The sequence below is a fragment of the Melanerpes formicivorus genome, unplaced genomic scaffold (genome assembly GCF_026170545.1).
Source record: "Melanerpes formicivorus ecotype bairdi unplaced genomic scaffold, bMelFor1.0.p_v2 SCAF_2, whole genome shotgun sequence".
NCBI lineage: Eukaryota > Metazoa > Chordata > Aves > Piciformes > Picidae > Melanerpes > Melanerpes formicivorus.
The window spans coordinates 24,320,527-24,334,997 of NW_027142354.1; the positions used below are offsets into that span (position 1 = coordinate 24,320,527).

The window sequence follows — 14,471 nt, forward strand, 5'->3', positions numbered from 1 at the left end:
TTGCTTTGCCCTGGGGTCACAATCATACCTGAAGTGCTATGCAAATTAACTCTGTCAGTTGCTCATATTTAACTACCTCATCTTTTGTTCTGCATGGTGGGTGAGGGTTGTGGTGATTTGAGTACAGCAAATATTTTATGTGAATGGACTACCAATGCAAAACTAACTTGTGAAAGTAATTTCTTTCATCCATATACAAAAGTCTATTTCCAGGAGCAGACTGCACAGAGCACTGCTCAGATGCAAAAAAAATAAACCCAACCAACCCAAAACATCCTGGACTGTGCGTGTGCTATTTCAGTACGTTCATCTGATGCTTTTCATACGACCCAAAGATGCAAGCAGAAGAGCGCTGATTCTATTTTGACATTTTTGTCACTCAACCTGCTCTCTAAACACAGATGGAAAAGCAGTCACAATTTTCTTTAGGGTAAGGAGTATGATTCAGGGAAAACATTCATGGTGTGGGGTGAGGAAGTCTGTCAAGGTCTTAAAAGAATTAAAAAGAAAAAGAAAAAAGGATTTTTCAAGCTTATTTCTGTGAGCTCACAGAGATGAGGTTAACAAAGAAATATTGTTTTTCTTGCCTTTTAAGAACACAGTGAATAATTCAAAAGACAGTAACTACCACAGAAGGGAATAACTTACTTTATTACTCTTCCATTTTCTACATAGTATTGTACTCTGAAGAAGGCAACAAAAGGAGGGCTGAATTTCTCTGTTCCCTAGAGCAGAGAGAGAAGATGAGTTAAATAACGTTCAGCATCCAAAAATCCTGTTATACTGTCTGGTAACCTTCTTTTCTCCCAAGCTTGCTTCCCATACCGCTTTTCATCTTGGCAAGTTTTAGGGAAGATCTCACTGTCCTGAAGGCTTGTAACAATGACTCATCATAACATATTTAGGCTGAATGGCAAAACATCCTAGGGAAGGGAGAAGATATAGAATGAGGGGGATGAGCAGATATAAAAGAGTTCCAGTGTAGCCTGGGGATGCTCAGCCTGGCCCAGAGTTACCTAGCTCAGCACCTGGCAACACCACAGAAGCATTGTGCTGAATGCAGCAAGTTTAACAGCGACATTCAGCCTGCCTCAAGCATCAGGCCGAGGAGCAGGCTGGCGTGCTCTGCTGGCAGGACAGCAGCGTTTCCAGGGCACACCTAGGAGTAACCAGCTCTCTCTGCACTGGCACCGCATCCCTCTGCAGGGATGCACGCTCTGTGCTGCTGTGTTCAGCATTTACTGCCTGAGGCTGAGGCACACCAGCCTGATATTAACTCCTCGCCTTTTGTTTGGCAGGCTTAGTATTTAGTTATTCACCCCTTCCTGCAGCCACAGACCAAAAGCAGGCATTGATGTCTGCTTCACACCAAAGAGGTCTGTTAAAAGGAAGCCATCAGGAGTTCTGTTGTTGTTTTAACTATAGCCTACTTTTCAGACTTATGGGCTTGTTTAAACAGGAGGAAGGTGGCAATAAAAGAAGCAAAAAGTAATGCTTTATTTTACTAACTCATTCTGTCATCATTCCTACTTTGCCACTTGTTTCTTTAAGGTCCATACAGGTAACTTTGCCCACACAAGAAGTTCCCAGACTTTGCTGGTCAGACCCAAGTTATGGGTACATGGCTGTACATATCTGATACAGACAGCAACTTCTTGATTATCAAATAATTAGTTACATTTTCTTCCTGGAACTTGTTCACAGTCACCCTATTTTATCAGCTGGACTAGACTTTCAATCTGAAACCTTTTCACAGGAATTAAATCCCTGTCTGCTATCCCAGTCTGACAGTCTAACTCCTCTCAGGCTTCATTCAGCACTTTACAATTGAACTCACACCAGATGTTTGACACTTACCCCAACTTAAAAAGGGTTACAAGAATCCAGACTCAATGCAATCACAAAGCATACCCCATCCTGAGGTGACCAGAAACACCTGCCTCAGGAAGTCCTCACTGGATGGGCAAACAGCACTACACACAACTGGCAGGTCTCTTTGAAGTAACCCTCACTTGTCTGGGAGAAGCAGTGTGAGATAAGAGGGACTTCCAAACCTCACCAGTCATCTGGAAACTTCTCTAAGCAGCAAAAATAGCAAGCAATTGCCTACTATGCAAAAGAAACTCTTACAAAAGGTGGGAAAATTCATAATCACAGAATGTTTGGGGTTGGAAGGGACCTCAAAAGATCATCTAGTCCAACTCTACCACCAGAGCAGGATCACCTAGAGTAGATCACACAGGAACGCGTCTGGGCAGGTCTTAAATATCTCCAGAGAAGGAGACTCCACAGCCCCCCTGGGTAGCCTGGTCCAGTGTTCTGTCACCCTCACAGTGAAAACATTTTTCCTCATGTTTCCATGGAACTTCCTATGCCTCAACTTCTACCCAGTGACTCTTGTCCTGTCACTGGGCATCACCAAGAAGAGCCTGGCTCCACCCTCTTGACACCCACTCTTTACATATTTATAAACATTAATGAGGTCACCCCTCAGCCTCCTCTTCTCCAAGCTAAAGAGCCTCAGCTCCCTCAGTCTCTCCTCATAAGGAAGATGTTCCACTCCTCTGCACTGGACTCTCTCAAGCAGTTCCCTGTCCTTCTTGAACTGAGGAGCCCAGAACTGGACACAATATTCCAGATGTGGCCTCACCAGGGCAGAGTAGAAGGGGAAGAGAACCTCTCTTGACCTACTAACCACACCCCTTCTAGTTCACCCCAGAATGGCATTGGCCTTCTTGGCCACAAGAGCACATTGCTGGCTCATGGTCAACCTTCCATCTACTAGAACCCCCAGGTCCTTTTCCCCTTCACTGCTGTCCAACAGGTCAGTAATCCCCAACCTATACTGATCCATGGGCTTGTTCTTTCCCAGGTGCAAAATTCTACACTTGCCCTTGTTGAATTTCATTACATTTCTCCCTGCCCAACTCTCCAGCCTGTCCAAGTCCTGCTCAATAGCAGCACAACCTTTTGGTGTGTCAGCCACTCCACTCAGTTTGGTGTCATCAGCAAAATTTGTGACAGTGCATTCTGTGCCCTCATCCAGGTCATTGATGAATATATTGAATAGAACTGGTCCCAGTACTGACCCTTGAGGGGCTCCACTAGATACAGGCCTCCAACTAGACTCTGTCCCACTGATCTCAACTCTTTGACTTCTTTCCTTCAATCAGTTCACAATCCATCTCACTACCTGATCATCTAGACCACACTGCCTCAGTTTAGCTCCACAGACGCTGTGGGAGACAGTGTCAGATGCATTACTGAAATCAAGATAAACCACGTCCACTGCTCTACCATCATCCATCCACCTGTTATGTCCTCATACAAGGCTACCAGGTTGGTCAAACATAACGCACTAATTAATCTGAATGTAATTGCATACTATGCTATATTCTCAACTGCTGCTCCTCTAATAATGACACACACAAACAGGCATTATGCGGCCTGAATAGCCAGCACCAAACAATTATGTAGGCTTGTCTTTACTTCATGCTTTTCTGTCCCTTGACAGGGCTGGCTAGCCTTAAAATGCTAGGGGTCCTCTCTTTCCACTGTCCTAGAAGAGTCACAGCTCCAGCCCTCTCCCTCATACTAGGTTCAAGTCACAAAGGCCACTTTATACTGTTCTGCTTAAGAATAGCAGTGAGATCTCCAGACTGTTCATAGGCTCAGCTAAGCTCAAAAGCAAGATTGACCAACTAACCTTTTCCACTCCTGCAGCAGCTAAGCAGCAACCATGTGTAACTACTGCTCAGGTAAAGTTGTGCAAGGGGCTGATTAGGTCTTTTAATTAATTGTACAGCCATGTGCAAGTCACTGCATCTTGCTACCTGATGGCAATCTGCCAACCATCTTCAAGAAATGTTTTATGACCTTAAAGAGGTTTAATTTCTCTGTGTAGTCCAATACCAAAGCAGTAGCCTCCAAAATTTAACATCTGTCTTACTTTTGTGGTCTCTTTCTTCCATTCCTTTGAAAAGTATTTGCTGAGCTTCTGCTCCAGGTCTATAAAAACATATTCATTATCTGAAAAAGATGAAAAAGCATTTAAAGAATTAGAGATTCTTGTTAATTAAATATTCAGATGACTTCCAAGCAATACACTTTAAAACAAAGCTGACCTTGGAACAGACAGGGCACTGAGTCTCTTAGTTGGGCATGCCGCTCTAGACAGTATGGAGGGAAAGTCACTTATGCCTTGATCCAAGAGATGCTGAGCTGAAGTTTCCCAATGCCTTTGCCAGAAATGCAGAATTCTTACTTTATGAGCAAGAAGCCATTTACAGAAGGGAAATGATATCTTACCAAGCTAATTACACTACCAGCTTAGCTGATTCAGTGTTTTTATTAATTAATAAGTAAGTTCTACCCAAACTTCTCCTCTGCCATCACATGGCAGCATGGTGCAATGTGGCATAAGCTACTGGCCAGTCAGGTATTGACAGGTTTCATCCTCTATACAAGAAAGGGAAGGACCAAATCTGCGAGACCTTCTGAGGAGGTCTCGCATCTCCTGCTCACACCCAACTTCTTTCTTTCACACAGCAAAAAGATGAATGAAAGGAACTCTGACCTGCCTCAAAGGATCAAGACTTCTCTCCACCCAGGTGAAGGTGAACAAGAGACAGCCTGAACAGCTCATCATCTTGAAAGAGCTTTGTGCTGCTTTGAAAGGCAATGTTTTGTAACACTGCTTAACAATTACCAAATAACTCAGCCAGTGAAAGATTTTTCCATGAGTCCTCTCAAGTCTCTTGGAAAAAAAATACCTGATGAGCGTTTCAGGCTTCAGCAGCAATGCCAGCTGAGCTGATTCACCTGACCAGTCCCTCTACTCACAGGTCTTACCCAGGAAAGTGTTTTGACAGCTGACATAGGTGTCAAGTTGAAGAGCTTGTTTCTTAGACATGAAAGGAACAGGGGGTAAAAAGGTGAGTGGGAGAATAGAAGCAATTTTTTTCTGATGGAGATTTACAACCAAATGAAAGCCTGCACTCATATCTGTACAGCATAGAAGGACTGATAGAGGCCAGAGCCACAACAGGTATTCAAGACCTACCTCAGAGCCACCTTCCCAGAGCATTCCAGTTCCTTACAGGAGCAGATAATACTTCCTTTGCAATCTTATGAAACACAAGCAAGCAAACCAATCCTCTAACACCAGCTCCTTCTTCAAGTGAGAGACACCACATCTGGTGCTATCCAGAACTGGTCCATGCACCACATTAACAGAAAGCCTTGTGTAAAATGCCATTAACTCTGAACACAATCAAAGAGAACAATCCCAGAAAAAGTCCCTTTTCCATCTCTATAGTCTTTCCTGCGTTGTACCGGTTACAGCTGTAATTTTAACATAATTACACTTCTATTGATCACATTGTTTGACATGTCACATACACACACAATGCAGTATTTAACAGTACTACTGAAACTGCTGTACAGGAATCCTGAAAGTTTTAGTGGTGGGAATTCAAGTGCTGTAGCACACATGGTGATATAGAAGCTGTTTTGCCATTTTGACTGAAGGAACAGGTTTTAGCACCACCGATACTGCATCCTGTACCTACCTCTTCGCTTATGCCAGTTAGATAGGGTGGCTGAGGGGTAATGGTGGCCCCAACTCTTGCTTCTCTAAGTCCATTGAGATCAGCTAACACTGCCTTGAAAAGGCTAACAGAAGTCCTAGTCAGCAAGAGAGATGGGTTTGGTCCATCTCTTGGACTTGTCTCTGGCCCTTGTCAGCTGCCAAGCTGATATGCATCTCTCTGTAAAGCTTTTTTTAAAAGGTAAATAAAAGCTCATTTAGGAAGCAATTGCATAATAAGTGACGGGAGTGGGATAATATGAGCACAGCACCCTGTCCCTCCCTAAGCTTCAGCAGTCCCACTGTTGTCACTCCACAATGGGCTCCCACAGCTGGACTGGGACTGCTCCTGATGGCACAGCAATGTTGGGTAAATCCTATACTGGTTCTGCTGGCACAACAGTATTTAGCTGCCATCTTTTAAAGAAGGTAGGGACTCTACATGCCTGTAATGACCTGTGGGAAGAGTTTTCCCTTCTTGCTCAGGAATGATCCACTGCTCAGAGGCCTCCAAGGGAAACAGATGGCTTATCCCTCAGCCACGAGGTACAAATGACAACAGCAAGTGTGGTGATACACCCTGACCATCCCATCACAAACAGATACTGCAACCCAAAGTGGAAAATCACAACTTTATGACTGTCAAAGTCATTAGCTACCTACACCCCACAGCCCCCATGTACCTTTTGTGTTAAATAGGTTAGAAAGATGACCCTAGGAGGGCCCAGATGTTAAGTCTGAGGACTCCAGGTCATGATCATGACTCTACCCCCTCAGAATAAGCCAGGCTGGAGGAGGATGGACACCCTGATGTATCAGCTCTCTCTGGGGTTCTCACTCCTCCCCAGCCCAGCATCCTCCCCTTCCTCCCTCCTGTGCAAGAATGCAACACTGCATTCTTGCCTTAATGAAGTTAATATTGCTGGAATGTCAACCTGCAGTGTAAGCTTCCATCTACAAAAAAACCAAAGTAGTATCTCACTCCCCAGCCCTGTGTGGGTTGCTTTGGTGGCTTTTTTGGGTTTGGGTTGTTGATTGTTTTCAGGGTGGGTTTTTGGGTTGTTTTTTTTTTGGGGGGGTGTTTTTTTTGGGTGTGTGTTTATTTGGTTTTCCACCCTTAAACTGGATTAGTGGCAAAAACTAAAGGTATTTTACCAGGTGCTAAAGATGTGTCTGTTTTGAAAATTAGCATCTATAACAGATATGAGGGCACCAAAATGCAGCACCTCAGAGCAGTTTTGTAAAGGACAGTACAGAAATGCACAGACAGCCACCTTTCCAGGGAAGAGTGTCTCCAGTCTGGAGATTCAAATAGATACTCAGCAGTTACTAACTGTTATTGCTTCTCTGGCCTCACAAGAGGTGCTAAGAACATGCACACAAATGTGCACCCTTTCCACATACAGCTACTGACACTGTGTTCATGAATCTTATCTCAGCACTGTCACTGAGCTTAAAATTCTATTGCACCAGCTTCTCTTAAAAGGTTACCGCATGTATGTGTGTACAGATACCATACCTAGCACAACACACCAATTCACTGCACTGCACTCCTAGGAAATGCAACTAGACAGCCAGGTAGCTTGCAGTAGCCCAGTTCACACATTTCTCCCAATTTCAACTTTCAAGAGCCCTCAAATGAAATGGGAAGTTTATGCTGTAAAAATCTCACTTCAAAGTAAACAGTCATCTGAAATGCAAACATTCAGCCAGGTCTCTAGTCAGAAAAAAGTGACACAGTTCCAGTGACTGATGTTGATTTACAATAGGCTTTATTTACAGTGCAGGGAAAACAGGAATAGAAAATTATACCTGTAGTACAGGGTCAAACCAATTCTGAGTCATTGTTACTCTAAAAGCCATTATTTAGCACTAACCAGTGCCTCCCCATTTTTTTCCAACAGTTCCCTGCAGAAAAGCTACTCTCCTCCTGTACACATTTTGGGTTAGGAGCGCCGAGAAATTCCCCAGAAGTAAGTCCTGTCCTACCAAGAGGCAGAGTTCAGGTCTTGTTTGCAGCCAGGAATGCCCCCTTACCTCCTTTAGTCAATTTGATATTTAGCGTATTTTAACATTGCAACCATTTAGACAGTCCAGAAGATTAGTGCAAAGCCAAACTTCCACGTAACAAGCATTTTCTGCCTTAAGAGGAGGAGAAAAAAAAAAATTGCCCTTGGCTACAGTGCTTAATTTCTCCCAGATACTCCAAGATGTTGCTCATGGCAACACCACTATTTCCCTAGACAGGCAACAGGAAAGAGAGCAGGAGCAAAACAGAGGGATGCTGGGGCTAGGGGAGAGAAAACACTCCAAAACCAAACAAGCAAAACCCACAAACCCCCAATGCTTAAAATTATCTCAGAACACATACTGTTGATCTCACATAACCTGTTTAGCTTCCCTGAACACCAGCATAGTTTGGTGCTGGTTTTGGTTTTTTTTTCCCCCCCCCGTTTTGCTTATTAAAGAGCTGGCTACACACTCCTTTTGCATGTGGAGCTCCCTAGGCTTGGAAATACTGGTGGCCTGAGAACATGAATATCCACATGGCTTCTGTTCCCACCACCTCTGCATGAATTCTCAATGCTCCTGGTGTTACCTTTCATTACAACAGAAAGAAACCATGCCCACTTTTCAGTGCCTGGTTGATTAGATTAACAAGAGATCTAGAAGAACTTGATTCAAGATAGCCTCATGTTTTTAGCATTATCTGGGAAGTACATGTATTTCAAAGGAAGAAGGGAAGAACAGAGGCTGGGAATGAAGCAAGGGAGGTCCTACCTGAGGTGCCTTTATCTGGAATGGACAGAAGGTATATGGAGGGAAGAGTGCAAGAAGCCCAAGTTAGCACAGCTGTAGGAACTATTGAAGTCTGAGATAAAGATTCGGTCATTCCTAACGATGGGTAGGTATTGCAGAAATTTTATGCTGGCATCTTACAGCCAGCAAGAAGACATGCCCAGGAAAAGCCCTTTGGACCTTTGGCAGTGTCACAGATAATTCTTTCACAGAAGAAGAGCTGCAGAACCATTCCCAGCACTGCACATTCAGGAGCAAACAAACTCCTTGCAATCCTCAGGCAGGAGAGCATTTGGCTACATGGTGTTGTGATACCGAAAGAGAAACAAGGTGCAGGGGGAAAAAAAATCTGTCCTAGCAATAGACTAGGTCAAAGTACTTCCAGGGAGCTATACACACCTGAACACTTCAACTCCTACAGCTCCCTCTAGGTGATACATTTCTGCCCGCATTTTCCTTACGGTGGTTGTAGCCAGGAGGGGGTTAGTCTCTTCTCCCAGGCAACCAGCAACAGAACAAGAGGACACAGTCTCAAGCTGCGCATGGAGAAGTTTAGACTTGAGGTGAAGAGAAAGTTCTTCACAGAGAGAGTCATTAGGCACTGGAATGTGCTGCCCAGGGAGGTGGTGGAGTCACTGTCCCTGGAGGTGTTCAGGAGGACTCTGGACGTGGCACTTGGTGGCATGGTCTAGTAGTCATGAGGTGTTGGGTGACAGGTTAGACTTGATGATCTTTGAGGTCTTTTCCAACCTTATTGGTTCTATGTTGCATTTAACTCTTCCTGCAGGTATCAAAGTAATTAAAATGGAGCTGTATCTTCTCAGGTTAGGATATAGAAGCAATTCAGAAATGAAATGCAACTATCCAAGCATATATTTGATGGAGAAGAGGCAGGTGAAGGGATAGTGGGGAAGAACTGGGGTGCAGAAATAATCTGAGGGTATTTTGGAGAACTCCTATTGTTACCTCTTTTCTTAAAGAGACCCTTTGCTACAACAGATACCCACAAGACAAAAATAACATGGTAGCATATTCTGTCCATGAACGTCAGTACTGGAAGATACAGACACAGAAAAGTTTGCTGGAGACAGAGTGGTCTTGGAGAGTTAAGCACCAAGCTCCTCAGCTAGGCATACAAGTAAGGAGGACTGGTAGGCATGGGTCTGGAAATGTGAACAGCCATAGCTGTGATAACTGACTGATGATCCTTGAGGCAGGAGAGCTGAAGTAAAGGGATTTGGCTTTGTTAAAGAGACAGTATGACAAACCTGGTAAGAGGGCAAAAAGAGACTGGCAGGGTATAGGAGCTGCAGGCTTGTTCCTTGCCAATCAAAGGCTTCCATCTGCCTGTGTCATGTGAAATTTGCTCCCAGAAAGGAGAAGCCCAAGGTTCAGGATTGGAAGGATCTGGGTCATAACAGCAAAGAGGCCTGGCCGTTGTCTGACGACAATCAATTTTGGTTTAGAAGACTGAACTGTGTTGCTGCATACACTTTGATAACAACAGGGAAACCTCCCACAAATCACTAGATAAGGTTGACCCTGCAAGAGGGCCTTCAGTACAAGACCCAGCTGCTGAAGCCCATGGAGCCAGTTTAAACGTGGCAGGGCTGCAGAGTCTTTCACTGAGCAAACTACTAAGACAAAACATGCTGCAGCCGCAGCAGCAGAACACAAGGTATATCCTGCTTGATAATCTGTGGCAAAACCAGCATAGCAACATGTCCCAACCACGATGCCACTGTGGTTTACCATTAATAAACACTCCTGAACTTGTTTCTCAAATAGATCAAATTCTTTTTACAGACACAAGTCTTTTCTCCCCATAGTGCATTTGGCTGAAGGAGGTTTTGTCTTGAGAACAAAAAAAGATCAAGAGGAAGTGGGGTGAAAAATTCTGTTTCACCACCATTACTGTGATCTTAAATCCTGAAGCTGGTTCTCAGCATCTCTAACAGAAGTGAAGACAATGAATTTAGGCAACAAATGCTGGAAGATGTGCTCCAAGTCACAGAATTAACCAGGTTGGAAAAGACCTTTGAGATCATCAAATCCAACCTATCACCCAACACCACCTAATCAACTAAACCATGGCACTAAGTGCCTCACCCAGTCTCTTCCTAAACACCTCCAGTGACAGTGACTCCACCACCTCCCTGGGCAGCCCATTCAAACGGCTAATCACTCTTTCTGTGAAGAATTTTTTCCTAACATCCAGCCTAAACCTCCCCTGGCACAGCTTGAGACTGTGTCCTCTTGTTCTGTCACTGGTTGCCTGGGAGAAGAGACGGACCCCCATTTGGCTAAAACCTCCCTTCAGGTAGTTGTAGATGGCAATAAGGTTCTACATCTTAGATCTCACAGTGTCTGTGGTTTATGATTTACCCAGTCCTTTGTGTGCTTATTTCAGTTTTGACACACTTATGGGTTAAACTTCTTATTATGAAGGAGCCCAACTCTCACCCTCACATACATACTTACTATGAGACCAACTGAGTATTAGCTTATCTGTATAATGTCTGCAGGTCAAATGGGCTCATAATCCAAACAATCCACCCAGTGTGAATGGTTACAGTTCAGTAGAAATCCCTTAATTTTCATTCTCTTGCCACTGCCGATAGTTGAGGTTTTGCTGAAAAATTAGCAGGAAGGTAGTGCACACAGATGGATTAGAATACCTCTTCTGCAAGTGGCAGCATCAGACTGCCAAAAATAAAAATCCACTAAGAAACCAGCAGATACACACTAATTAAAACAGGGCAGCTGTTTCTAGAAAAAATGAGATCTGAGAGCTGCAGCACAGACTGATGAAACCATGATGCAGAAAAGGAATACTTTGGTCTGAAACGGAGGCTTCCTCTCTAGTTTTCTGACATTTAATCTGCCCTTACCCTGCAGGCCAAGCCCCCCCCACCTTCCCTTTGCAGCCTCTACAGGATGTACACCAACCTGCTGCCCAGCCAAAGCAGTTGACTTAAGTACCCACAAGACAACCCTGGGTAATGCAGAACTTACCCAGGCCTCCTCATGTGACTGGACTGCTTCCCTTTCTTGAGATGATACCTTGCTGTAAAACCAAAAATCCCTAAAAAGCAGGTAATGCCTTAAAGGCTACTTCCAAATCCCAGAGATGGAGAGTGCTACATTTGCCATAGAAGCAAGACCTCACTGGCAGCAAGGGATGATCACCAGTCTGTTGGCCAAAACAAGGTAGGAGGCGAGTGAAGATGGAGAATGGAAAACAGAGCCATAGCTCTACAGTAATATATGTGGAGCTATTCTAAAAACAGAATTAAGGAAACTCTAAAATCCACCCCAAAGGACTCCAGTCAGCATCTTACTGGATTTTCACATAGTAAAGGTAGGGACCAGAGGAAACAATAGCAAACAGACCTGGTTTGTTCCCATGTGTAAGAGCAGGCTATAGTCTTCCTGGTGGCTACAGCCATTTAGGCTGAGAAACTCACTGCTGACTTTTCTGTTGTTTGGTCACAACAGTTTCTTAAACAGATGGACAAACTTCCTCCTTATCCAAAATCCTGATGCCTGCTTGTGGGATGGATGGACAGACATGGCTGTCAGGAGTAGCCAGGGTGAGCATGAGGAACCTTCAATTAAGCAGCTTCACAAACCAAGCCACAACAAACAGGAGCGAGGAATAGTCAGAAAACAAAAACTCAGGCTACTGGGCTCCTCCAACTCTCTTCTTGACATTTTTCTAAGAGTTTTGCAAAGAATTAGCTACCCTAAAAATGAGAAACAATTTTGTGAAGCAAGAACAACACTGTTTATGTTTAAAGCTATGGGCAATATAACTTAAAGTCTAGTCAGCAGAGCTTTATTACGCTACCCAACTGCGTAATTAAACTCCATTTCCAACAGGCTGAAAGGCATCTGCCGCAACAGGGTATTTTGAGGCCAGAACTCCTGTGCTTGACAGAGTGAAGGAAACTCCTCCATATAAAACATGGGAGGAAAGGAAAAAGCAGGGTACAGAAAATATGAGGAAAGCAAGATATGAAGAGAATTTAAAGAGAAAGAAACACAAGGAAAACAAGAGAAGGGCATGGAATTCAAAGAAAATAGAAATGAAATTCCTTTCTTAAAGGGAAGGACAGGAGTTCAAGTTTCACCCTGCAATTGGAATAGGCAAAAACTGGTGTTACAAAAAGGCAGCCAAGGGAGGAACTCACAGGAACACCATCAATTCATGAAGGAGAAAAACCACAACAAAACCACAAATGGAACAAAACAAAACAACAAAAAGACAACCAACCAACAAAAAAGTCTGTTCTGGCTTAAACACACAGGTATGTTTGTTAGCTACTGGTTTAGTTACACTGATGGAATCTCTTGGAGACTCTGCAAATCTTAGAGAGGTAAAAAGCTAACACCAGTGTAAACTGAAGTGCTGTGCTAAAAAAAAAAAAAGAAAAAAAGAAAAAAGGCACAAGTTCTTAGAGAATGAAAACAAAGAAAATGAGAGAAATGAACTTACACAAAACTATTTTATTACACTCATAAGGAGGCAAAAGAAACATTTAGAAGGACTCATAAAACACTATTTTTGTTTCAATGAAACAATATCTAGAGTTGTAGTAAATAGTAACACATTTAAGAAAAAATTTGGAGGGAAATGAAGTCCTTCCCAGACTTTTGGAAACGTGGGGAGGCAGGACAGGAAGAACGACAGATCAGTTTCCAGTAACTAAGCATTAGGAGGTGGTGCCAATGCACACACCATCCCAGAAACATATCAGTTTGCTCCTTTAAGGCATTATCTTACACTGTTGCCTGGTCAGTACTAAGCCATAGACCCAAACAGACTGGACTTCAACCCCTGGATTAAGAAGCTTTGTATTTCCCATGCAATATTTCAAAACCCAGTGTCCCTCACACACACATGCAGTCCCCTCACACCATTTGTGTTCTCTCCTCCTGGTGCCACATTCTTTGCATGTGACTTCAGAAGATAAGTAACACTTTCAGTCCCAAAGTCCTTTTAAAATTCACCTCTTGTTCAACTACTGACAGTTTTGAATTCAGTGACAAGTATGTTGGCTGGCAACTCAGCTACAGAAGAGAACGAAAACCCCACAAAGAGGTGGAACAAGAACAAAGGAGAACAAAAGCCCCCCCTTCACCCAATTTGTCTGCCCACATACCAAAGATCAAAAGACCTCCGAGAAGCCTGTGCATAATCTACATACTTTGTGACCTTATTACAATCAAATTCCCCGCAGGCACGGCCGCTGTGTATATATGCACACACTGTAAATACACAAGCGAGTCTGTGGATGTTTGCCAAGTCATTTGCTCTGTGCATTGAGTTTGCTTACTTTTAACAATGCTGAGGCCAAAGAAGTGAGGCTCTTTAATCTTCACCAAATCACAAACTTGCTGAAAGAGCTCCTGTCCAGTGGCTTTGACCTGAAAGAAACAACCAATCCAACATTACAGCTGGCTCATGCACCTGAATGAAGCAATTTCCCTTCTTTAGGCTGGCTAGTACATTACTTGGTACCACAGGGGGGGTAAAAAAGAAAAAACCAGAACCCCAAAAAGTTCAATCCACAGAACAAGTTTTGTTTTCAGTATTATTGTTGCTATGATTACAAAATAATCATCAATGTGTCATTCTCCCCCCTTCACAGTACAAAGTGGCTCATCTTAGTAAGACATGGATCTAGTTTCCTATCTATTTGCATCTTTGTGTAAGAATTAGAAGCGCTGCTGGAGAGCTTGTTTTATGCAGTACCGACCAGGCTATTAGAAAAGTGTGCTTGCAATCACAGAATGAAAATGCTGCCCTCTTGCAGGTTTTTATTGGAAAAAAAAAAAAAAAAAAAGCAAGCAAGCTCTCACAAACCCAAGGTTGCACGATTTGAGCAGAAATAGTTCATGGGTTAGAGATGAAGCTGCTCTGTACCCCACGTAGAAGAGCTTGATTTGTTCTGTTCCCTGCTGACTTCTGGTCACACAGCCATTAACATCTTTATCTTCTGGAGCTGTTACCAACAGCCCATAAGCCCTTGCCCATTTCTATGCCACACCACGACCTTCCAGTCATCTTGCTCCATGTAAG

General features: G+C 43.5%; 1 protein-coding gene across 3 annotated transcripts in view; it reads right to left on the reverse strand.

Annotated features, from left to right (window-relative positions):
* Positions 1-14,471, reverse strand: part of FRMD1 (FERM domain containing 1) — a 49,962-nt gene that overhangs the window by 16,314 nt on the left and 19,177 nt on the right. For all 3 annotated transcript variants that reach the window (XM_068153402.1, XM_068153407.1, XM_068153395.1), the window contains exons 3-5: positions 13,726-13,816; positions 3,950-4,029; positions 649-725 (exon numbers count right to left, since the gene is read on the reverse strand). In XM_068153402.1, coding sequence (XP_068009503.1) covers positions 649-725; positions 3,950-4,029; positions 13,726-13,816 — 248 coding nt within the window. The remainder of the gene's footprint in view (positions 1-648; positions 726-3,949; positions 4,030-13,725; positions 13,817-14,471) is intronic.